General features: G+C 35.6%; 2 protein-coding genes across 6 annotated transcripts in view; one reads left to right on the plus strand and one right to left on the minus strand.

Annotated features, from left to right (window-relative positions):
- The window catches only part of LOC106880028 (deubiquitinase OTUD6B), a 44,282-nt gene extending 23,222 nt beyond the window's left edge, over window positions 1-21,060 (plus strand). The window contains exons 10-11 of one of the 3 annotated variants that reach the window (XM_089346135.1): window positions 18,215-18,338; window positions 19,844-19,987. In XM_089346135.1, the coding sequence (XP_089202261.1) occupies window positions 18,215-18,293 (79 nt within the window). In that variant the 3' untranslated portion in view covers window positions 18,294-18,338; window positions 19,844-19,987. Of the gene's footprint in view, window positions 1-17,501; window positions 18,079-18,214; window positions 18,339-19,843 lie in introns of those variants that run through there. The other 2 variants (XM_089346134.1, XM_089346136.1) reach the window with 2 other exon arrangements.
- Window positions 21,061-21,342: 282 nt separating this feature from the next.
- Window positions 21,343-26,748, minus strand: part of LOC106882317 (lysine--tRNA ligase) — a 30,778-nt gene continuing 25,372 nt past the window's right edge. For all 3 annotated transcript variants that reach the window (XM_089346130.1, XM_089346128.1, XM_089346129.1), the window contains 3 exons: window positions 26,120-26,246; window positions 23,398-23,541; window positions 21,343-21,882 (listed from right to left, as the gene is read on the minus strand). In XM_089346130.1, coding sequence (XP_089202256.1) covers window positions 21,814-21,882; window positions 23,398-23,541; window positions 26,120-26,246 — 340 coding nt within the window. In that variant the 3' untranslated portion in view covers window positions 21,343-21,813. The remainder of the gene's footprint in view (window positions 21,883-23,397; window positions 23,542-26,119; window positions 26,247-26,748) is intronic.

Below are 26,748 nucleotides of genomic sequence, written 5' to 3' on the forward strand. Positions count from 1 at the left end.
ATGCCGCCTATTATTAGCCAAAATCCAAAAATTTTGACTTCAAAAAACTATTGGTGATTTCAAGCTTATTTCTAGCACAATTTATGAACTTTGTGTCTCTGTGTCTCTCTGTATATAAAGATATATATATATATAAATAAATGTATAATATATAAATACACACACACACACATATATGTAAATCATATATATATATATAAATATTATATATATATATATATATGTATTATATATATATATATGTATATATATCTTTACATACAGAGAAAGAGAAAGAATGATACTAGTCTTATTAACCAAAATCCAAAAGTTTTGACTTCAAAAGACTATTGGTGATTTCAGTCTTATTTCTAGCACAGTTTATGAACTTTGTATCTCTGTGTCTCTCTGTATATAAAGATATATATATATATAAATAAATGTATAATATATAAATACACACACACACATGTATATATATATTTTTTGGGACTGTCACATTTTGAGTTTTTATTAAACTATAAATTTAAACTAGCTCTAAATAAACAACCCCTGTTTAAAATATTCTGGTAAGAATCGGCATGAAATTTAACATCCCAAAGAAACTTAATTTCGGTAGAAAGTATGTTTTTTTTACTTTTTATTAAAATTAAATGTCGAAATCCGATGTGGAAAAATCGGTCCAATTGGTTCAAGGCCTGCCCTCGTTCTGTGGACCGTGCATCTGCTCTCTCCCCCCGAACCCGCCCTGCCGTTTCCCGCCTCCCTTTTCCCCTCACCTACCATCCCACCACCCTACCCCTCCAACGCTCCATTCTCCGAGCTTTTCGGCGCCTCCAGTCCGACCCCTCCACCTCCCACATCTTCCCTAATCGACCCCTCCCCTCCTTCAAACGAGCCCACAACCTACGGGACCTCTTGGTCCACAGCTTCTTCCCCAACCCAACCTCCCAACCTGGCTCTTTCCCCTGCTCCCGTCCACGCTGCCGCACTTGCCCTTACCTCTCCAACACCACCCTCCTCACCAGCACCCATCACCGACCCTATCGCATCACCGACTCCTTCACCTGCACGTCTACCAACATCATATATTGCCTCTCCTGCTCTCTCTGCCAATCCCTGTACATCGGACAAACGGGGCGGCGCCTGGCCGACCGATTCGCGGAACACCTCCGAGATATCAACGTCGGCAATGACACCCCGGTGTCACGCCACTTCCGTTCTGCCGGCCACTCCTTGCGGCAACACCTGTCGGTGTTTGGATTGTCCATGCACAGGGGCCATCCGGACTCCCGTTTGCGCCGTGAACAGGGGTTAATCTTCTATCTTCGCTCCTTTGCGCCACATGGGCTCAACTCCCCTCCACTCTTCATCTAACCCCCTCCTCCTGTCTATCTCCCCCACCCTCCCTCCTACCACCCATCTCTCCCCTCCCCCACCTCCTGCTCCGACTCCTACTTCTTTGTACCTCTCTTCATACTTCTCTCCACTCCCACTTCTCTTCACCCCTACTCTTTCTCTCCTCTCTCTTACTCTCTCTCACTCTCTCTCACTCTCTTCTCTCGTACTCCCCCCTCCCCCTCTCCCGTACTCCCCCCTCTCTCACTCTTACTCTCTACACTCTTACTCTCCTACTCTCTACACTCTTACTCTCTTACTCTCTCACCCTTACTCTCTCACCCTTACTCTCTCACTCTCTTCCCCTCTCTCTCACTCTCTTTCTCTTCCTTTCTTCTTCCCCCCCATACCCCTCTTCCCTCTCTCTCACTCTCTTTCTCTTCCTCTCTTTCTCCCCCCATACCCACCTTCCACTCTTTCTCCCCCCATACCCACCTTCCCCCTCTCTCAATCCCCCTTCCCTCTCTTATACCCACCCTCTCTCCTCTCTTCCTCTCCCCTCCCATACCCATCTTCCCCCTCTCTTACATCCACCTTCCCCTTCTCCCTCCTCGTCAACACCCCCTCATAAGCTCATCCCACCACACCCCAACTCACTCCTACTCTACCTTCCCACTCCACCCCATCCAATTCCTTACACCCACCACCCACCCCTACCCACATACCCCACCCTACCCACATACCCCTACCTCTACCCCACACTCCACCCATGTCTTCCCCACCTCCCAACACCCTCACATCACACCACACCAATACCCTTGCATCACACCACGCACACCACACCAATACCCTCGCATCACACCACGCACACACTACAACTGACCAACTACTTTCTTCCTTTCTCCCTTCCCCCATTTTCACACTACATACGTCAAGATCACCAGCAGTCTACCTCCCACACACAGCCCCTCGTTCCCGATCACCGTTTGTTATCTCCCCCTTTCTTAGCTCTCCTGAAATAAGAATTTCTAACTTCCGGTCAGTCATTGTTATGATCGGCCATTATTATGATTGACCGTTGACTGAACACTATTCAATTTTTTTTCTCCGTGTTTTTCTCCTTGTCTCCGTATTCTTTCTGTTGAAGAGCGTAGCTCGAAACGTCAAAGACTTTCCGTATTCCCGAGCGTCATACTAATATATACTTTTGTTATTTACACCACCTGTCCTCGTCTGTTGTTATTTTTTGTATATTCTCCCATATATACATATATATATATATTTTTGGGGACTGTCACATTAAGTTGACTGTATACAACTACTTTATATATATAAATATACAAATTAATTATCAATTATCAACATAGGGCGTCGTTTCAAAAAGATTTTCGCTGCTCTTTCTAGCAAATTAAAACAATAACATACACATTAAACAAAGCTGTCGCTGAGGTATAAAGGGAAATAACCCTACATTTGAGAGTTATCTCCCTTTATACCTCAGCGACAGCTTTGTTCAATGTGTATGTTATTGTTTTAATTTGCTAGAAAGAGCAGCGAAAATCTTTTTTAAACGACGCCCTATGTTGATAATTGATAATTAATTTGTATATTTATATATATAAAGTAGTTGTATACAGTCAACTTAATGTGACAGTCCCCAAAAATATATATATATATGTATATATATAGACAGGGCAGGCCTTGAACCAATTGGACCGATTTTTCCACATCGGATTTCGACATTTAATTTTAATAAAAAGTAAAAAAAACATACTTTCTACCGAAATTAAGTTTCTTTGGGATGTTAAATTTCTTGCCGATTCTTACCAGAATATTTTAAACAGGGGTTGTTTATTTAGATCTAGTTTAAATTTATAGTTTAATAAAAACTCAAAATGTGACAGTCCCAAAAAATATATATATACATGTGTGTGTGTGTATTTATATATTATACATTTATTTATATATATATATATTTTTATATACAGAGAGACACAGAGATACAAAGTTCATAAACTGTGCTAGAAATAAGACTGAAATCACCAATAGTCTTTTGAAGTCAAAACTTTTGGATTTTGGTTAATAAGACTAGTATCATTCTTTCTCTTTCTCTGTATGTAAAGATATATATACATATATATATATATATATATAATATTTATATATATATATATATGATTTACATATGTGTGTGTGTGTGTGTATTTATATATTATACATTTATTTATATATATATATATCTTTATATACAGAGAGACACAGAGACACAAAGTTCATAAATTGTGCTAGAAATAACCCTGAAATCACCATAAATAAATAAATAAATAAAAATACGTATATATATATGTGTATATATATATATATATATATATATAATACATATATATATATACTTATATATATTATTTATATATATATATAATTTACATATGTATGTGTGTGTGTGTTTGTAAGTCAAAATTTTGGGATTTTGGCTAATAAGCGGCATGAAATCACGAAAGGAATTTCGCACCAATAACGAAAATGTTACAAAGTTCATAAATTGTGCTAGAAATAAGCTTGAAATCACCAATAGTTTTTTGAAGTCAAAATTTTTGGATTTTGGCTAATAATAAGCGGCATTAAATCTCTTTCTCTCTCTCTCTCTGTATATAAAGATATATATATATATATATATATATATATATATCAAATAATAAGCAACACGGATTTCAAAAGTGATTGCAGTACGCACGTTTCATGCTACTTCAATTTATTTAAGTAATGTGAGCATTACCTTAAATGCAATATGAAGAGCAATCTTCAGCTGCACGAAAAAATGTAGAAAGAAAGACATATTACAAATGTGGCAACATATTAAAACCAAGTGGGAGAGAGCAGAGGAAGAATATATAAGTCCATCTTGACATAGCAGGGTCTATCAGGCTAGTAATTGATTCTAGACAAAAGTTTTAACTGTCTCAGAATTCTATTGTTTCTTATCTAGTGGTGATAGCAAAGGGACAATTACTTCTAAAGAGAGGGAAGGTGTAAGCTAAGTCCATCTTGACATAGCTTACACCTTCCCTCTCTTTAGAAGTAATTGTCCCTTTGCTATCACCACTAGATAAGAAACAATAGAATTCTGAGACAGTTAAAACTTTTGTCTAGAATCAATTACTAGCCTGATAGACCCTGCTATGTCAAGATGGACTTATATATTCTTCCTCTGCTCTCTCCCACTTGGTTTTAATATGTTGCCACATTTGTAATATGTCTTTTTTTCTACATTTTTTCGTGCAGCTGAAGATTGCTCTTCATATTGCATTTAAGGTAATGCTCACATTACTTAAATAAATTGAAGTAGCATGAAACGTGCGTACTGCAATCACTTTTGAAATCCGTGTTGCTTATTATTTGATATATATATATATATATATATATATATATATATATATCTTTATATACAGAGAGAGAGAGAGAAAGAGATTTAATGCCGCTTATTATTAGCCAAAATCCAAAAATTTTGACTTCAAAAAACTATTGGTGATTTCAAGCTTATTTCTAGCACAATTTATGAACTTTGTAACATTTTCGTTATTGGTGCGAAATTCCTTTCGTGATTTCATGCCGCTTATTAGCCAAAATCCCAAAATTTTGACTTACAAACACACACACACATACATATGTAAATTATATATATATATAAATAATATATATAAGTATATATATATATGTATTATATATATATATATATATATATATATATATATACATATATATATATATATATATGTATTATATATATATATATGTATATATATATCTTTACATACAGAGAAAGAGAAAGAATGATACTAGTCTTATTAACCAAAATCCAAAAGTTTTGACTTCAAAAGACTATTGGTGATTTCAGTCTTATTTCTAGCACAGTTTATGAACTTTGTATCTCTGTGTCTCTCTGTATATAAAGATATATATATATATAAATAAATGTATAATATATAAATACACACACACACATGTATATATATATTTTTTGGGACTGTCACATTTTGAGTTTTTATTAAACTATAAATTTAAACTAGATCTAAATAAACAACCCCTGTTTAAAATATTCTGGTAAGAATCGGCAAGAAATTTAACATCCCAAAGAAACTTAATTTCGGTAGAAAGTATGTTTTTTTTACTTTTTATTAAAATTAAATGTCGAAATCCGATGTGGAAAAATCGGTCCAATTGGTTCAAGGCCTGCCCTGTCTATATATATACATATATATATATATTTTTGGGGACTGTCACATTAAGTTGACTGTATACAACTACTTTATATATATAAATATACAAATTAATTATCAATTATCAACATAGGGCGTCGTTTAAAAAAGATTTTCGCTGCTCTTTCTAGCAAATTAAAACAATAACATACACATTGAACAAAACGGTCGCTGAGGTATAAAGGGAAATAACTCTCAAATGTAGGGTTATCTCCCTTTATACCTCAGCGACCGCTTTGTTCAATGTGTATGTTATTGTTTTAATTTGCTAGAAAGAGCAGCGAAAATCTTTTTTAAACGACGCCCTATGTTGATAATTGATAATTAATTTGTATATTTATATATATAAAGTAGTTGTATACAGTCAACTTAATGTGACAGTCCCCAAAAATATATATATATATGTATATATATAGACAGGGCAGGCCTTGAACCAATTGGACCGATTTTTCCACATCGGATTTCGACATTTAATTTTATTAAAAGGAAAAAAAACATACTTTCTACCGAAATTAAGTTTCTTTGGGATGTTAAATTTCTTGCCGATTCTTACCAGAATATTTTAAACAGGGGTTGTTTATTTAGATCTAGTTTAAATTTATAGTTTAATAAAAACTCAAAATGTGACAGTCCCAAAAAATATATATATACATGTGTGTGTGTGTGTATTTATATATTATACATTTATTTTTATATATATATATATCTTTATATACAGAGAGACACAGAGACACAAAGTTCATAAACTGTGCTAGAAATAAGCCTGAAATCACCAATAGTCTTTTGAAGTCAAAATTTTTGGATTTTGGCTAATAAGACTAGTATCATTCTTTCTCTTTCTCTCTCTCTCTCTCTCTGTATATAAAGATATATATATATATATATCTCCAGTGATATATATATATATATAACTCCAGTGATGTTGCACACCTGCAGCAGGAATTGGACTCAGTTTACAGATGGGCTGAGGACAATAATATGCAGTTTAATGCTGAAAAATTCCAAGCCCTGCGCTACCAACGTCCAAAACTGAATATGAAACTTACAGAGTACACTGATCCACAGGGAATTTCAATCCCAGAGCCTAAATCAGTGAGAGACCTGGGTATCGACATGAGTGATGATACCTCTTTCCAAGTGCACATTACCAGAATGGCAACAAAGTGCAGACGATTGGCTGGATGGATCCTGAGAACATTCAGAACCAGAGATAAGGAAACTATGATGGTCCTCTGGAGGACATTCGTCCTCAGCCGCCTGGATTACTACTCACAGCTGTGGTCACCCACCAGTCTGGAATTAACAGCAGACCTTGAAGCAATCCAGAGGAGATTCACAAAGAAGATTGTCTCTTTGCAACTGCTCAGCTACTGGGAAAGGCTGAAACAGCTAAGACTCTACTCCCTGGAGAGGTATGCGGTAATATACATCTGGAAGATCCTGGAAGGAATTGTGCCAAATTTTGGCATTGAAAGCTACACCAATGCCAGAACGGGACGACACTGCATAGTGCCAAAGATCCCAGCAATGCCATCGCGCTTCAGGACCAGTTACTGCAACAGCTTGGGATTCAGGGGCCCACAGCTTTTTAATATTCTCCCAAAGAGCCTGAGGAATCTGCACGAAGTAGATGTAGAAGTTTTTAAATCAAAGCTGGACCTCTTCTTATCGAGAGTCCCAGATGAACCTACCTCGCGGCAGGAGGTGCAAATGAGGGTTGCTAAATCAAACTCCATTCTTCACCAAGTGCCAAATATTGTAAGAGGCTCCCTGTAATAACAGTGTAGCAACATGGTGGTGCATCAGCATGGCCGCAGCTCTAAGCTGAAGCTTAAAATTAAAAAATATATATATATATATAATACATATATATATATCTATACTGTATATTATTTATATATATATAATTTACATATGTATGTGTGTGTGTGTGTTTGCGTGTGCATGTGTGTATGTATTTATATATTATACATTTATTTATATATATATATATCTTTATATACAGAGAGACACAGAGACACAAAGTTCATAAATTGTGCTAGAAATAACCCTGAAATCACCATAAATAAATAAATAAATAAAAATACGTATATATGTATATATATATATAATACATATATATATATACTTATATATATTATTTATATATATATATAATTTACATATGTATGTGTGTGTGTGTTTGTAAGTCAAAATTTTGGGATTTTGGCTAATAAGCGGCATGAAATCACGAAAGGAATTTCGCACCAATAACGAAAATGTTACAAAGTTCATAAATTGTGCTAGAAATAAGCTTGAAATCACCAATAGTTTTTTGAAGTCAAAATTTTTGGATTTTGGCTAATAATAAGCGGCATTAAATCTCTTTCTCTCTCTCTCTCTGTATATAAAGATATATATATATATATATATATATATATATATATCAAATAATAAGCAACACGGATTTCAAAAGTGATTGCAGTACGCACGTTTCATGCTACTTCAATTTATTTAAGTAATGTGAGCATTACCTTAAATGCAATATGAAGAGCAATCTTCAGCTGCACGAAAAAATGTAGAAAAAAAGACATATTACAAATGTGGCAACATATTAAAACCAAGTGGGAGAGAGCAGAGGAAGAATATATAAGTCCATCTTGACATAGCAGGGTCTATCAGGCTAGTAATTGATTCTAGACAAAAGTTTTAACTGTCTCAGAATTCTATTGTTTCTTATCTAGTGGTGATAGCAAAGGGACAATTACTTCTAAAGAGAGGGAAGGTGTAAGCTATGTCAAGATGGACTTATATATTCTTCCTCTGCTCTCTCCCACTTGGTTTTAATATGTTGCCACATTTGTAATATGTCTTTCTTTCTACATTTTTTCGTGCAGCTGAAGATTGCTCTTCATATTGCATTTAAGGTAATGCTCACGTTACTTAAATAAATTGAAGTAGCATGAAACGTGCGTACAGCAATCACTTTTGAAATCTGTGTTGCTTATTATTTGATATATATATATATATATATATATATATATATATATATATATATATATCTTTATATACAGAGAGAGAGAGAGAAAGAGATTTAATGCCGCTTATTATTAGCCAAAATCCAAAAATTTTGACTTCAAAAAACTATTGGTGATTTCAAGCTTATTTCTAGCACAATTTATGAACTTTGTAACATTTTCGTTATTGGTGCGAAATTCCTTTCGTGATTTCATGCCGCTTATTAGCCAAAATCCCAAAATTTTGACTTAGAAACACACACACACATACATATGTAAATTATATATATATATAAATAATATATATAAGTATATATATATATGTATTATATATATATATATATATATATATACATATATATATACGTATTTTTATTTATTTATTTATTTATGGTGATTTCAGGGTTATTTCTAGCACAATTTATGAACTGTGTCTCTGTGTCTCTCTGTATATAAAGATATATATATATATAAATAAATGTATAATATATAAATACACACACACACACATATGTAAATCATATATATATATATAAATATTATATATATATATATATATATATATGTATTATATATATATATATGTATATATATCTTTACATACAGAGAAAGAGAAAGAATGATACTAGTCTTATTAACCAAAATCCAAAAGTTTTGACTTCAAAAGACTATTGGTGATTTCAGTCTTATTTCTAGCACAGTTTATGAACTTTGTATCTCTGTGTCTCTCTGTATATAAAGATATATATATATATAAATAAATGTATAATATATAAATACACACACACACATGTATATATATATTTTTTGGGACTGTCACATTTTGAGTTTTTATTAAACTATAAATTTAAACTAGATCTAAATAAACAACCCCTGTTTAAAATATTCTGGTAAGAATCGGCAAGAAATTTAACATCCCAAAGAAACTTAATTTCGGTAGAAAGTATGTTTTTTTTACTTTTTATTAAAATTAAATGTCGAAATCCGATGTGGAAAAATCGGTCCAATTGGTTCAAGGCCTGCCCTGTCTATATATATACATATATATATATATTTTTGGGGACTGTCACATTAAGTTGACTGTATACAACTACTTTATATATATAAATATACAAATTAATTATCAGTTATCAACATAGGGCGTCGTTTAAAAAAGATTTTCGCTGCTCTTTCTAGCAAATTAAAACAATAACACACACATTGAACAAAGCGGTCGCTGAGGTATAAAGGGAGATAACCCTACATTTGAGAGTTATTTCCCTTTATACCTCAGCGACCGTTTTGTTCAATGTGTATGTTATTGTTTTAATTTGCTAGAAAGAGCAGCGAAAATCTTTTTTAAACGACGCCCTATGTTGATAATTGATAATTAATTTGTATATTTATATATATAAAGTAGTTGTATACAGTCAACTTAATGTGACAGTCCCCAAAAATATATATATATATGTATATATATAGACAGGGCAGGCCTTGAACCAATTGGACCGATTTTTCCACATCGGATTTCGACATTTAATTTTAATAAAAAGTAAAAAAAACATACTTTCTACCGAAATTAAGTTTCTTTGGGATGTTAAATTTCTTGCCGATTCTTACCAGAATATTTTAAACAGGGGTTGTTTATTTAGATCTAGTTTAAATTTATAGTTTAATAAAAACTCAAAATGTGACAGTCCCAAAAAATATATATATACATGTGTGTGTGTGTATTTATATATTATACATTTATTTATATATATATATATCTCTTTATATACAGAGAGACACAGAGACACAAAGTTCATAAACTGTGCTAGAAATAAGCCTGAAATCACCAATAGTCTTTTGAAGTCAAAATTTTTGGATTTTGGCTAATAAGACTAGTATCATTCTTTCTCTTTCTCTCTCTCTCTCTCTGTATATAAAGATATATATATATATATCTCCAGTGATATATATATATATATAACTCCAGTGATGTTGCACACCTGCAGCAGGAATTGGACTCAGTTTATAGATGGGCTGAGGACAATAATATGCAGTTTAATGCTGAAAAATTCCAAGCCCTGCGCTACCAACGTCCAAAACTGAATATGAAACTTACAGAGTACACTGATCCACAGGGAATTTCAATCCCAGAGCCTAAATCAGTGAGAGACCTGGGTATCGACATGAGTGATGATACCTCTTTCCAAGTGCACATTACCAGAATGGCAACAAAGTGCAGACGATTGGCTGGATGGATCCTGAGAACATTCAGAACCAGAGATAAGGAAACTATGATGGTCTTCTGGAGGACATTCGTCCTCAGCCGCCTGGATTACTACTCACAGCTGTGGTCACCCACCAGTCTGGAATTAACAGCAGACCTTGAAGCAATCCAGAGGAGATTCACAAAGAAGATTGTCTCTTTGCAACTGCTCAGCTACTGGGAAAGGCTGAAACAGCTAAGACTCTACTCCCTGGAGAGGTATGCGGTAATATACATCTGGAAGATCCTGGAAGGAATTGTGCCAAATTTTGGCATTGAAAGCTACACCAATGCCAGAACGGGACGACACTGCATAGTGCCAAAGATCCCAGCAATGCCATCGCGCTTCAGGACCAGTTACTGCAACAGCTTGGGATTCAGGGGCCCACAGCTTTTTAATATTCTCCCAAAGAGCCTGAGGAATCTGCACGAAGTAGATGTAGAAGTTTTTAAATCAAAGCTGGACCTCTTCTTATCGAGAGTCCCAGATGAACGAACCTACCTCGCGGCAGGAGGTGCAAATGAGGGTTGCTAAATCAAACTCCATTCTTCACCAAGTGCCAAATATTGTAAGAGGCTCCCTGTAATAACAGTGTAGCAACATGGTGGTGCATCAGCATGGCCGCAGCTCTAAGCTGAAACTTAAAAATAAAAAATATATATATATATATAATACATATATATATATCTATACTGTATATTATTTATATATATATAATTTACATATGTATGTGTGTGTGTGTGTTTGCGTGTGCATGTGTGTATGTATTTATATATTATACATTTATTTATATATATATATATCTTTATATACAGAGAGACACAGAGACACAAAGTTCATAAATTGTGCTAGAAATAACCCTGAAATCACCATAAATAAATAAAAATACGTATATATATATGTATATATATATATAATACATATATATATATACTTATATATATTATTTATATATATATATAATTTACATATGTATGTGTGTGTGTGTTTGTAAGTCAACATTTTGGGATTTTGGCTAATAAGCGGCATGAAATCACGAAAGGAATTTCGCACCAATAACGAAAATGTTACAAAGTTCATAAATTGTGCTAGAAATAAGCTTGAAATCACCAATAGTTTTTTGAAGTCAAAATTTTTGGATTTTGGCTAATAGTAAGCGGCATTAAATCTCTTTCTCTCTCTCTCTCTGTATATAAAGATATATATATATATATATATATATATATATATATCAAATAATAAGCAACACGGATTTCAAAAGTGATTGCAGTACGCACGTTTCATGCTACTTCAATTTATTTAAGTAATGTGAGCATTACCTTAAATGCAATATGAAGAGCAATCTTCAGCTGCACGAAAAAATGTAGAAAAAAAGACATATTACAAATGTGGCAACATATTAAAACCAAGTGGGAGAGAGCAGAGGAAGAATATATAAGTCCATCTTGACATAGCAGGGTCTATCAGGCTAGTAATTGATTCTAGACAAAAGTTTTAACTGTCTCAGAATTCTATTGTTTCTTATCTAGTGGTGATAGCAAAGGGACAATTACTTCTAAAGAGAGGGAAGGTGTAAGTTATGTCAAGATGGACTTATATATTCTTCCTCTGCTCTCTCCCACTTGGTTTTAATATGTTGCCACATTTGTAATATGTCTTTCTTTCTACATTTTTTCGTGCAGCTGAAGATTGCTCTTCATATTGCATTTAAGGTAATGCTCACATTACTTAAATAAATTGAAGTAGCATGAAACGTGCGTACTGCAATCACTTTTGAAATCCGTGTTGCTTATTATTTGATATATATATATATATATATATATATATATATATATCTTTATATACAGAGAGAGAGAGAGAAAGAGATTTAATGCCGCTTATTATTAGCCAAAATCCAAAAATTTTGACTTCAAAAAACTATTGGTGATTTCAAGCTTATTTCTAGCACAATTTATGAACTTTGTAACATTTTCGTTATTGGTGCGAAATTCCTTTCGTGATTTCATGCCGCTTATTAGCCAAAATCCCAAAATTTTGACTTACAAACACACACACACATACATATGTAAATTATATATATATATAAATAATATATATAAGTATATATATATATGTATTATATATATATATATATATATATATATATATATATATATACATATATATATACGTATTTTTATTTATTTATTTATTTATGGTGATTTCAGGGTTATTTCTAGCACAATTTATGAACTGTGTCTCTGTGTCTCTCTGTATATAAAGATATATATATATATAAATAAATGTATAATATATAAATACACACACACACACACATATGTAAATCATATATATATATATATATATATATATACATATATATATATATATATATGTATTATATATATATATATGTATATATATCTTTACATACAGAGAAAGAGAAAGAATGATACTAGTCTTATTAACCAAAATCCAAAAGTTTTGACTTCAAAAGACTATTGGTGATTTCAGTCTTATTTCTAGCACAGTTTATGAACTTTGTATCTCTGTGTCTCTCTGTATATAAAGATATATATATATATAAATAAATGTATAATATATAAATACACACACACACATGTATATATATATTTTTTGGGACTGTCACATTTTGAGTTTTTATTAAACTATAAATTTAAACTAGATCTAAATAAACAACCCCTGTTTAAAATATTCTGGTAAGAATCGGCAAGAAATTTAACATCCCAAAGAAACTTAATTTCGGTAGAAAGTATGTTTTTTTTACTTTTTATTAAAATTAAATGTCGAAATCCGATGTGGAAAAATCGGTCCAATTGGTTCAAGGCCTGCCCTGTCTATATATATACATATATATATATATTTTTGGGGACTGTCACATTAAGTTGACTGTATACAACTACTTTATATATATAAATATACAAATTAATTATCAATTATCAACATAGGGCGTCGTTTAAAAAAGATTTTCGCTGCTCTTTCTAGCAAATTAAAACAATAACACACACATTGAACAAAGCGGTCGCTGAGGTATAAAGGGAGATAACCCTTCATTTGAGAGTTATTTCCCTTTATACCTCAGCGACCGTTTTGTTCAATGTGTATGTTATTGTTTTAATTTGCTAGAAAGAGCAGCGAAAATCTTTTTTAAACGACGCCCTATGTTGATAATTGATAATTAATTTGTATATTTATATATATAAAGTAGTTGTATACAGTCAACTTAATGTGACAGTCCCCAAAAATATATATATATATGTATATATATAGACAGGGCAGGCCTTGAACCAATTGGACCGATTTTTCCACATCGGATTTCGACATTTAATTTTAATAAAAATTAAAAAAAACATACTTTCTACCGAAATTAAGTTTCTTTGGGATGTTAAATTTCTTGCCGATTCTTACCAGAATATTTTAAACAGGGGTTGTTTATTTAGATCTAGTTTAAATTTATAGTTTAATAAAAACTCAAAATGTGACAGTCCCAAAAAATATATATATACATGTGTGTGTGTGTATTTATATATTATACATTTATTTATATATATATATATCTCTTTATATACAGAGAGACACAGAGACACAAAGTTCATAAACTGTGCTAGAAATAAGCCTGAAATCACCAATAGTCTTTTGAAGTCAAAATTTTTGGATTTTGGCTAATAAGACTAGTATCATTCTTTCTCTTTCTCTCTCTCTCTCTCTGTATATAAAGATATATATATATATATCTCCAGTGATATATATATATATATAACTCCAGTGATGTTGCACACCTGCAGCAGGAATTGGACTCAGTTTATAGATGGGCTGAGGACAATAATATGCAGTTTAATGCTGAAAAATTCCAAGCCCTGCGCTACCAACGTCCAAAACTGAATATGAAACTTACAGAGTACACTGATCCACAGGGAATTTCAATCCCAGAGCCTAAATCAGTGAGAGACCTGCGTATCGACATGAGTGATGATACCTCTTTCCAAGTGCACATTACCAGAATGGCAACAAAGTGCAGACGATTGGCTGGATGGATCCTGAGAACATTCAGAACCAGAGATAAGGAAACTATGATGGTCCTCTGGAGGACATTCGTCCTCAGCCGCCTGGATTACTACTCACAGCTGTGGTCACCCACCAGTCTGGAATTAACAGCAGACCTTGAAGCAATCCAGAGGAGATTCACAAAGAAGATTGTCTCTTTGCAACTGCTCAGCTACTGGGAAAGGCTGAAACAGCTAAGACTCTACTCCCTGGAGAGGTATGCGGTAATATACATCTGGAAGATCCTGGAAGGAATTGTGCCAAATTTTGGCATTGAAAGCTACACCAATGCCAGAACGGGACGACACTGCATAGTGCCAAAGATCCCAGCAATGCCATCGCGCTTCAGGACCAGTTACTGCAACAGCTTGGGATTCAGGGGCCCACAGCTTTTTAATATTCTCCCAAAGAGCCTGAGGAATCTGCACGAAGTAGATGTAGAAGTTTTTAAATCAAAGCTGGACCTCTTCTTATCGAGAGTCCCAGATGAACCTACCTCGCGGCAGGAGGTGCAAATGAGGGTTGCTAAATCAAACTCCATTCTTCACCAAGTGCCAAATATTGTAAGAGGCTCCCTGTAATAACAGTGTAGCAACATGGTGGTGCATCAGCATGGCCGCAGCTCTAAGCTGAAACTTAAAAATAAAAAATATATATATATATATAATACATATATATATATCTATACTGTATATTATTTATATATATATAATTTACATATGTATGTGTGTGTGTATGTATTTATATATTATACATTTATTTATATATATATATATATCTTTATATACAGAGAGACACAGAGACATAAAGTTCATAAATTGTGCTAGAAATAAGCCTGAAATCACCAATAGTCTTTTGAAGTCAAAATTTTTAAAAACAAAGTTTTTTAGTGTCAAGGAAAATTTAGATTAAAATTGTTGGTAAAAGTCACTTTGTCTGTTACATGGTGGTCTAGGTTTCAATTCCTACCCAGTTTGAAATTATTTTTTTTTTATTAATGTAAATTGGCAACCCTTTATATTGATCTTTAGCCAAGATAGGTTTAAATATGTCATTTTTTAATGAAATTTCTGTTGGTGTCTTCGTGGTCTTGTGGGTAAAGTCATATGTAAACACCAATAACCTCCTGGGCAGGGTTCGATATCACCCAGGGCTAGCACTAAGCGGTCTTACGAAAATTTTTCACTTTTTTTTTTTATTTCTAGGGAAAAAATGAAAATAAGACACCCTATAATACCTGGAACAGATTTGAAACCCTCACCACTGTGCTATGTTACTACTTCTAAACACCTCTACCTATGAGGCCACCGAAGCAGCAACAATATTAACATGAAAATTAGGATATTTAAAGTTATTTCAATTTTTTGTAATTAAGGGAAACCTATGAAATTTGGTAACACACACACACACACACATAATACAACTTAAGTTAATAAAAAAAAATTATAATTTTAAACTGGGTAGGAATTGAAACCTAAACCCCCATTTAACAGACAAAGTGACTTTTACCAACAATTTCAATGTTAAAATTTAGATATTTAAATATTTTCTTTATTGGTAAGACTGTTGTTGTTGCTGTTTGTTCCTTCTGAAGCCATGTCTGGTTCATAATGGCCAGTTTCCTGGTTTCATTAGCATTTGGGTTACCCACCTGGATGGGACGTTGGTCCATCACAGGTGAGCTGCTAGATGTAGGAGGAAAGATTAAGAAAAAGTTCGTTGTGAAAAAAGTCAGCAGAAGTTCACCATTACCTTCTGCCAGAGCTTAGGTGTTTCGCTCATAAACACACATATTGCCCAGTCTGAGATTTGAACCGCGATCTTTCAACCCAACAGAAATATAGTTAGAAAATGAGGGTTTTTTAAAACTTATCATAGCCTGATGATCAATAATCAGTCACAGAAATAGGTTTTACATATCCCTGAACTTTCCAATTGGTGACCTGTTTGGATGCTCTTGTGGATAAGGGCATTTGTTGGTGAAAAAAAAAAGGTAACTAATATACGTGGTAAGTAGCTTGCTTACCGACCACATGGTTCCGGGTTCAGTCCCACTGTGTGGCACCTTGGGAAAGTGTCTTCTACTACAGCCTAGGGCCGACCAAAGCTTTGTGAGTGGATTTGGTAAACGGAAACTAAAAGAAGCCCGTCGTATATATGTAGATATGTGTGTCTGTGTTTGTCCCCCCACCATCGCTTGACAACCGATGCTGGTGTGTTTACGTCCCCGTAACTTAGCGGTTCGGCAAAAAGAGACCGATAGAATAAGTACTAGGCTAACAAAGAATAAGTCCTGGGGTCGACTTGCTCGACTAAATGCGGTGCTCCAGCATAGCCGCAGTCAAATGACTGAAACAAGTAAAAGAGTATATATATATATACTTCCGGTTTCGGAAGATATATACATCCAGTTTCGTTGAAGCAACACATGTTTTTCCTTCTCCTGAAACAACCCCAAAGTGATTGCATAAATCGACGCTAAAACTGGCAAAAGGTAGTACTTGTTACTTCGTAACGGTCTACCATAATATATTGATTAAAAGAAAAAAGTAATATATTACACTAAAAGTTTAATATAGTAAGTTTAAATCAGTGAAACAAGCTAAAGGTATCGTCGATAACCGCGTGGTTACACGTCGCAATTTTATTTGCAGTCGAATGTAAGAAGCGAAAAAAAAAAAGAATTGTTTTTGAAAGAAAACTTCTTCGTACAAGAACAAGGATTTGGAATTTTACCTCTTACGAATAAGTATCCTTTTCATTTGTTTATTTTCTTTTAACTTGGGTAACATTTGAGTTACGACTTAATCTTTGTTTAGTTTCTGAGAATTCTCACTATAATATTCATTTAACTTTTAAAAGGTGCACATTGAGATTAGACACTGAGGGAAAACGGCTGTAACTTTTTTATTTTTTAATTTTGGCGATTTTTGCTTTCTGTAATGTGTTCTACATATCACGGTCATGTATGTGTTCTACATGTCCAGGTCGTACGAATAGCCCCCTCGCAACTTAGATGTGAAAATGAACGGCTTACATTTCATAGTGAAACAGCAAAAGTATCACGGCATGTGGAGTCCCCACCACGAAACTTGATATGCTAGAAATAACAGCTAAACGCGGACAATCCAAGTCTTGCATTTTATTCAGAAAGTTGAACTGCGAGTTTCACGCTTTTTACCAGAGAACATATATCCGAAAACGAAAAATACAAAATAAAAAAAAAAAAAATTTTTTAAACTGTAACCTTTGCCTTTCTAAAATCACTGTGGATATATTTTCGGCTATGTGCTTGATAAATGTCTGAAAGTTCTCCCACGAATTCTCCCACTTCATATCGTAATAATGATCCACTTTTGTATTTCAGTCTACGTTTTATCCGTGACCAGAATGCCTCTACACTATTGGTACATAACCCCACTAACGGGATCAACAAAATTCCATGAATGGTTCACGGTACCATGGATGTATCCCAGTTACTGAAGATTTTGGTAACAACGACCACTTATCTTTGATTCTTTTAGAAAAATAGAAACAGTCTTTTTTATTTATTTATTTTTGATTCACTTTGTAAAAAAAAAAAAAAAAACCATTACGAAACCCCTTTCTTTTTTCACTTTATCTCTTTACAATTATTTGAATTACAAATCCCATTTAGTATTACGAATTTTCGTTTTTCGTTTTCCTACACATCTTCGTTGCCTGCTCCCGCTCTCTTTTTCATAAGTACCGCTTCCTCTCTCCCTCTCTGTCTTCCATATCTTACTCTTTCTCTCATCTATCTCTCTCTCTCTCGCTTTTATATCTTCCTCTCTTCTCAGTTCTCTTTCCTTTCCATCTCATAACGTCTTCCTCTCCCTCATATACTTCTCATTTCCCCCCTCTTCTCAGTCCATTTCTCCCTTTCTCTCACATCCTTCATCCTTTCTTGTCTCTCCTTCAGTCTGTTTCTCTTTCTCTCCCCATCCTCTGTCTCTAACACCCACACCTCTCTTCCTCATATCACCCTCTCTTTTTCCTTCATATCTCCCTCTCTCTTTCCCTATTCCCCCTTCTGTGTTTCTTCTTTTCTACCTACTGCTATCTTTCACTTCCTCTCTATCCTCTACTCCCCTTCTGGGCTTAAAAAACGAAGATGGCACCAAAGTGGGAGAAGAGAGAATTAAATCTTCTGTTGTGAGCATGGATGATTGCTTGTGGCGATCCCCCAAACAACATCATCACTGCTGCACTGAAGAATAATGGCTTTCACAGAACCACTGATCAGATAGAGCGGAAGAAGAATGGATTCCTCCGCTCGTATGCACTCATCAGACCACACATTGACACCCTGGATGTCATAAGCGAAAACTATTGTGGAAAGGCTGATAAGGATGGAGAAGATGAAAAGGAAAAAAACACCCGGAAGTCTCTTTGATCCAGTGTGAATAGCAAAAAGTTAAATATCTTAATTTTTGAGAGCATTTCATTGGGAGTCTAGGTCCTTGTAGGTAAAGGTATAGATAACCAGCAGCAGAGGACATACTGGAGTTTCTGGCCAGGGTTCAATACCATCCTGAGAAGAGCCAAATGGTTTTCCACTTTTTGTTTCTACATCTGCAAAAATATTAAATTATATAATAATAATAATAATAAATGTAGGAGTGGCTGTATGGTAAGAATCTTGCTTCCCAACCTTTCTGGGTTCAGTCCCACTGCTTGGCACCTTGGACAAGTCTTTTTCTGTAGGCTCAGATTGGCCAAAGACTTGTGAGTGGATTTGGTAGACAGAAACTGAAAGAAGCCACTTGTGTGTGTGTGTGTGTGTGTGCTGGGAAAGATGAGATATTTAGATCTAGTTTTATTATTGATTGGACGAAGTATCTCATTTTTGACAGCACATATTATATACCCCAAAATATCTGCACTTATGTTTATATATATATATATCCCCCACCTGTTCTTTCTCTGTCTTATCCTGTGTCTCTTTCTCTCTCTCTCTCTGCACCCCCTACAGGTACCATCGGCACGCGTTTGGTCTCGGAGAACATTACAATTCAGTGAAACCCCTAGCAGAGGCAGACAACCCAAGTGACAGCTTCTAACAGGGTCGAGATCTGGTGGTTTACATTCATCTCTGTCACAAGAAAATCAAAAGAAAGGAGAGGAGAAAAGCATAAAGTTTATGGCATTTGGGTGTGTGTTTCCCCTCCCCCCCACCTTTGCGATTTCCCGTTTGGAATTAAGGATTTTTTTTCGCCAGAGACAGACTATATGTAATCTGAACCTTTCTCCCCCTTATTTATCTTTTTTTTTTTTTTTTTTTTTGACGGAATCCCACGTTTTAGGCTATGGAGATTCCGATTCTGAAAATTTTTTTTCAAAAATCTCAAATTCAAAATTTCGATCCCCCCCTCCCCATTTCCTCATTTAAAAAATATTTTCCGGAAATGCGTAACAAAATACGGAGATTATGATTCTGAAAAAAAATTGTTTGAAAAATTTCAATTACCCCCCACCCCCACCCCCACCAAGCAGGTTATTTACATGCTAGAAATAACAGCCAAATCTCACAAAACTAGTGTTAGGGTTAGGGTCAGGATTTGAGTTAGGGTTAGGTTTACCCTTTGGATCTATATAAAAAACGGGGGGGGGGGGGGGTAATCGAAATTTTGAAATTGAGATTTTTGAAAATTTTTTTTTCAGAATCGGAATCTCCATAGCCTAAAACGTGGGTTTCTGTAAAAAAAAAAATGAAAAAAAAATATGGGGGGAAAGGTTCAGATTACATATAGTCCATCTGGACCATTTTTTCATTCATATTGGTAGCGCACGAATGCCTGAAAATTTCATTGGTGATGTAAGTACAAAGATTGGGTGGTGACATGTTTGGTAGCGTTGACCCCTGTTTTTTATTTTATGGATTTCCAAGAAAAATTGAAGACAGATTGACAAGTTATCCGCCAATCCTTAGAACAGGCTTCAGTGCAAAATATTTGGCTCCCCCTTAAAAATATATGTATATCCATACATACATATATATTTATGAACACACACACATGTATTTATATATGTACACACTCACACACACACGTGTAGGTGTGTCTGCACACACACACACACAGGCATTTATGCTAATTGGCAGAAAAGGTAACTTACCCATGCATAAAGGTCTTGGCCCTTCGGCCACTTTTGTAACTTCTCTGATGATTAAAAGAAACATATGTATGCTCATATTTGAGTTCTACTTGTTGTTTGTTCCGCCAATCCTAAATGATACACACACACACATATATGCATACATAATATGGCAAAAAAAAAAAAAAAAAAAATCTCTAAAAATTTGCAATGCTTAGATATCATGTAAAATAATGTCAGACAAGTGTAGTTCAATGGCTTACATAAAGAAATCATGTGTTTTCATACCAGTTTCAGCCACCTTGGGTCATTCACCATTTTAAGTTCTTGCCCATTTTGGCAATGAAAGGGTTAAGAATAGCAACAAATTTACTATAATTGCAATAGAGTGATATTTATTGAGAAGATATAGTTTATAACACCAATGTTTCCTTTAAATCAAACCTTAAAAGAGTTAATTAAGAAAAGAAAAAAAAAACAGCTAAATTCACCCCTCCCTAATAAAAAAAAACCCCCCCAGCTAAATTCATCCCTCCCTAATAGAAAAACCCAGCTACATTCACCCCTCCCCAATAACCCCCCCCCAGCTAAATTCACCCCTCCCCAATAAAACCCCCCCCAGCTAAATTCACCCTTCCCCAATAAAAAAACCCCAGCTAAATTCACCCTTCCCCAATAAAAAAAACCCCCAGCTAAATTCACCCTTCCCCAAAACAAAAAAAAAACCCAGCTAAATTCACCCCTCCCTAATAAATAAATTAAAAAAACAGCCCCTAAGGAAAGAAAATCAACAGATTCATGTTAGTAATGATTGTGGAGCTGGGTTGCCTGCATTCCACCTCAAACAGCTCATTCCTTGATGGCTGCCGTATCGGATTGTCCATCTTCAGGCTTCATAGCAGGGAATAGAAGCACCTCCTGAAATAACAGATGAGAAAGAGAAGTTTTGTCTTAGATGATGACAATGATAATGGTTTCAAATTTTAACACAAAGCCCTGATGTGATGAGTTGATGACATCGAGCTGGAAGAAATGAAAGATAAAGTCAGGGCATTCTACTATAGGCACAGATCCAGCCTCTCGCACCTACCCTACAATGTCTTTCTAAAAATAAACAATCACATCATTGAAATCTCAGAGCTATGAGATAATGCATGATTAATTGAAAACAAGGCCAGATCCAGCCTCTCACACCTACCCTACAATGTCGGGTACGTAAATAGCACTATTTGAGCGTGATCATTGCCAGTGACACGTGAAAAAACATTCGAGCGAGTTCATTGCCAGTGCTCCTGGACTGGCTCCTGTGCAGGTGGCACGTAAAATACACCATTTTGAGCGTGGCCGTTGCCAGTACCGCCTGACTGGCCTTCGTGCGGGTGACACGTAAAAGCACCCACTACACTCTCTGAGTGGTTGGCGTTAGGAAGGGCATCCAGCTGTAGACACTCTGCCAAATCAGATTGGAGCCTGGTGTAGCCATCTGGTTTCACCAGTACTCAGTCAAATCGTCCAACCCATGCTAGCCTGGAAAGTGGACGTTAAACGATGATGATGACAACAGGCTTCTTTCAGTTTCTAAGAAATCTACTCACAAGGCTTTGGTTTGCTCAGAGCTGTAGTGGAAGACACTTACGCAAGGTGCCACATGGTGGGGCTGAACCTTGGACCATGTGGTTGGGGACGTTCTTACTACACAACCACTCTTGTGCCTACATGTATGTCCAACCCATGCCAGCATGGAAAGCGGACGTTAAACGATGATGATGAAAGGTATACCTCTAGAATGACATTGTAGGGTAGGTGTGAGAGTCCAGATATAGCCCAGTTTGAACCTAAAACAGGATATTTGGGCCTGGCATGGCCAGTTTAAATGCTAAAGGATTAAAGGAGATACATGGCGACCCCAGCTGAAAGGGGAAGGAGAACAAGTCAGAGAGCAGCAAGGTTGTGTGTGTGTGTGTGGTTGTGTCTTATTTCTTTACTGCCTTTAAGGGGCTACACACAGAGGGGACAAACAAGGGCATACAAATGGATTAAATCGATTATATCGACCCCAGTGCATAACTGATACTTATTTAATCGACCCCGAAAGAATAAAAGGCAAAGTTGACCTCGGCGGAATTTGAACTCAGAACGTAACGGCTGACGAAATACCGCTAAGCATTTCGCCCGACGTCTATGTTTGTGTCTGTCTGTCTGTCTTGATGTTGTGAGCTTTTTGTAAATGAGGGTCATTTAGCAAGAACATATTTGACTGTGGAGAAATATGACTTTGGAAACGTATAACGGTTGGTAACAGGAAAAGCATCCAACCAATGCAAACAGGCAAAGTGAATGTTGAAAGGACGACACTGACAAGGGTCATTGCCTTTGAGAGAGAAAAAGAGAGGAGTTTTAAATAAAAGGAACTATTTCCACCTGGGTACCTACCTTGATATTGTTGGAGTCAGTCAAAAACATGGCTACTCGATCGATACCCATGCCCCAGCCGGCCGTTGGAGGTAACCCATACTCGAGGGCTGTACAGAAGTTCTCATCTACGAACATGGCTTCGTCATCACCAGCAGCTTTGTCCTGGAGAGAGAAGAAAAAGGATTATGAAGGGATTTTAGAAAAGTGAACAGGTTAAAACGAAGTTTTGATCCCAACATGTGTCCTAAAAAAGGAGTTATAAAGAAGTTTAAAAAAAAAAAAAAAGTGATCTCAACCAGGGTTCCTATGGCCCGGGGGGGGGGGGTCCATATAAGATTTTAATGTTAAAATTTACATGCAATGAAAGTTATATTTCTATGGAGTGGCTGTGTGGTAAGTAGCTTGCTTACCAACCACATGGTTCCGGGTTCAAGTCCCACTGCGTGGCACCTTGGGCAAGTGTCTTCTACTATATAGCCTCGGGCCGACCAAAGCCTTGTGAGTGGATTTGGTAGACGGAAACTGAAAGAAGCCTGTCGTATATATATGTCTGTTTGTGTGTCTGTGTTTGTCCCCCCAGCATCGCTTGACAACCGATGGTGGTGTGTTTACGTCCCCCGTAACTTAGCGGTTCGGCAAAAGAGACCAATAGAATAAGTACTAGGCTTACAAAGAATAAGTTCCGGGGTCGATTTGCTCGACTAAAGGTGGTGCTCCAGCATGGCCACAGTCAAATGACTGAAACAACTAAAAGAGTAAAATATGGAAAAGTGGACGATAAATGATGATGGTTAAGAAGTTTGCTTCTTAACCACATGATTTTGGGTTCTGTCCCACTGCATGGCACCTTTGCGGAAATGCCTTCTGCTATGGCCCTGGGTTGACTAAATGCCTTGCGAGTGGATTTGGAAGACAGAAACTGAAAGACGGAGTCGTCTATGCGTGTGTATGGGTTTCCCCTTGTCTTGACATTGCACGATAGCTGTAAAGTGTAGTCACTCTCATACAAGCAGCATCATATTTCTTTATTGCCCACAAGGGGCTAAACAAAGACAGACAAACGGATTAAGTTGATTATATCGACCCCAGTGCGTAACTGGTACTTAATTTATCGACCCCCGAAAGGATGAAAGGCAAAGTCAACCTTGGCGGAATTTGAACTCAGAACGTAATACTGCTAAGCATTTCGTCCGGCGTGCTAACGTTTCTGCCAGCTCACTGCCTCAATCGTACCAACCATTGTGCAAAAACATGTCTGGTCATGGGGAAATATTACTTTAATACAGTTTTATATTTCAGAGATGAGAAATTATGTACATTATTTACATTTGACGGAATTTGTCGTCATCTTGTTTGTTGTTAACACAACGTTTCGGCTGATATACTCTCCAGCCTTCATCAGGTGTCTTGGCGAAATTTCGAACCTGGGTTCTCATTCCTAAGGTATTTTTCGATGTTATTATTATTATTGTTTAGGTCACTGCTTGGAATCGAACTCGGAATCTTGGGGTTAGTAGCCCGCGCACTTAACCACTACTCCATATGCTTGTGTTCCAAGTTCGATTCCAGGCAGTGACCTGAATAATAATAATAATAATAATAATAATAATAATAACAACATTGAAAAATACCTTAGGAATGAGAACCCAGGTTTGAAATTTCCCTCAAGACACCTGATGAAGGCTGGAGGGTGTATCAGCCGAAACGTTGTGTTAACAACAAACACGATGAGGACAAATATCCGTCAAATGTAAATCATGTACATAATTCCTCATCTCTTAAATATAGAACTGTATATTAGTTTATTTATTATTATAATTATTATTATTATTATTATTATATGCATACAGCATAGTGGTCAAGAGCACGGGCTACTAACCCCGAGATCGATTCCAGGCAGTGACCTGAATAATAATAATAACAACATTGAAAAATACCTTAGGAATGAGAACCCAGGTTTGAAATTTCCCTCAAGACACCTGATGAAGGCTGGAGGGTATATCAGCCGAAACGTTGTGTTAACAACAAACACGATGAGGACAAATATCCGTCAAATGTAAATCATGTACATAATTCCTCATCTCTTAAATATAGAACTGTATATTAGTTTATTTATTATTATAATTATTATTATTATTATTATTATATGCATACAGCATAGTGGTCAAGAGCACGGGCTACTAACCCCGAGATCGATTCCAGGCAGTGACCTGAATAATAATAATAACAACATTGAAAAATACCTTAGGAATGAGAACCCAGGTTTGAAATTTCCCTCAAGACACCTGATGAAGGCTGGAGGGTATATCAGCCGAAACGTTGTGTTAACAACAAACAAGATAAGGACAAATATCCGTCAAATGTAAATCATGTACATAATTCCTCATCTCTTAAATATAGAACTGTATATTAGTTTATTTATTATTATAATTATTATTATTATTATTATATGCATACAGCATAGTGGTCAAGAGCACGGGCTACTAACCCCGAGATCGATTCCAGGCAGTGACCTGAATAATAATAATAATAATAATAATAATAATAATAATAGCAACAACATTGAAAAATACCTTAGGAATGAGAACCCAGGTTTGAAATTTCCCCCAAGACACCTGATGAAGGCTGGAGGGTATATCAGCCGAAACGTTGTGTTAACAACAAACAAGATGACGACAAATTCCGTCAAATGTACATAATTCGTCATCTCTTAAATATAGAACAGTAAACAAATAGTTACCTGTGCCTGTTGCATGAATCGTTCCCTCTGTACAACAGGGTCATTCAACTCAGTGTAGGCATTACATATCTCCTTCTTCATAACAAACAGCTCAAACCGTTCCGTTAGTCCCTTTACTGATCGATGCCTGTCAAATATAGAATAGACACATGCAGAATAAGGGCTCTTGTCATTTAGGAGCCAGAGTGTTTAGTGTACAATGGGGTGCTTAAAAGTTCCTGGCTTTGGGTAAAGGGAAAATACAGGAGGATCAGTTAATAATGATCTTATGAAACATGTTCCCTTCTCGGATTCACACTCTGATGGCAACGGTCCTTCAGTTTTTCTAAGCCCTGTAAAAGAACCTGGACGGTGGGGCCTCCAACCAGGCCTTTCGTGATACCCTTAAAGCCAGGAACTATTCAGCGCCCCCTTGTAATAGCAGAGGTTATAGACATTAGACAATGTAGTCCTAGGTATACTATGACTGAATAAAAAAAAACAAAACAGGATGGTCATAACTGGAACAAGAGTGACCTGGGGTTAAATAACAAGGAAGGACACTGCAGTTTTAGGTGCACTATGTCTGAATAAAAGACAGGATGGTCATGGCTGAAACACCTTTGATCATAGGTCTGTTGGATCAAGAC

Source organism: Octopus bimaculoides, chromosome 30, assembly GCF_046866305.1.
Source record: "Octopus bimaculoides isolate indiv1 chromosome 30, ASM4686630v1, whole genome shotgun sequence".
NCBI lineage: Eukaryota > Metazoa > Mollusca > Cephalopoda > Octopoda > Octopodidae > Octopus > Octopus bimaculoides.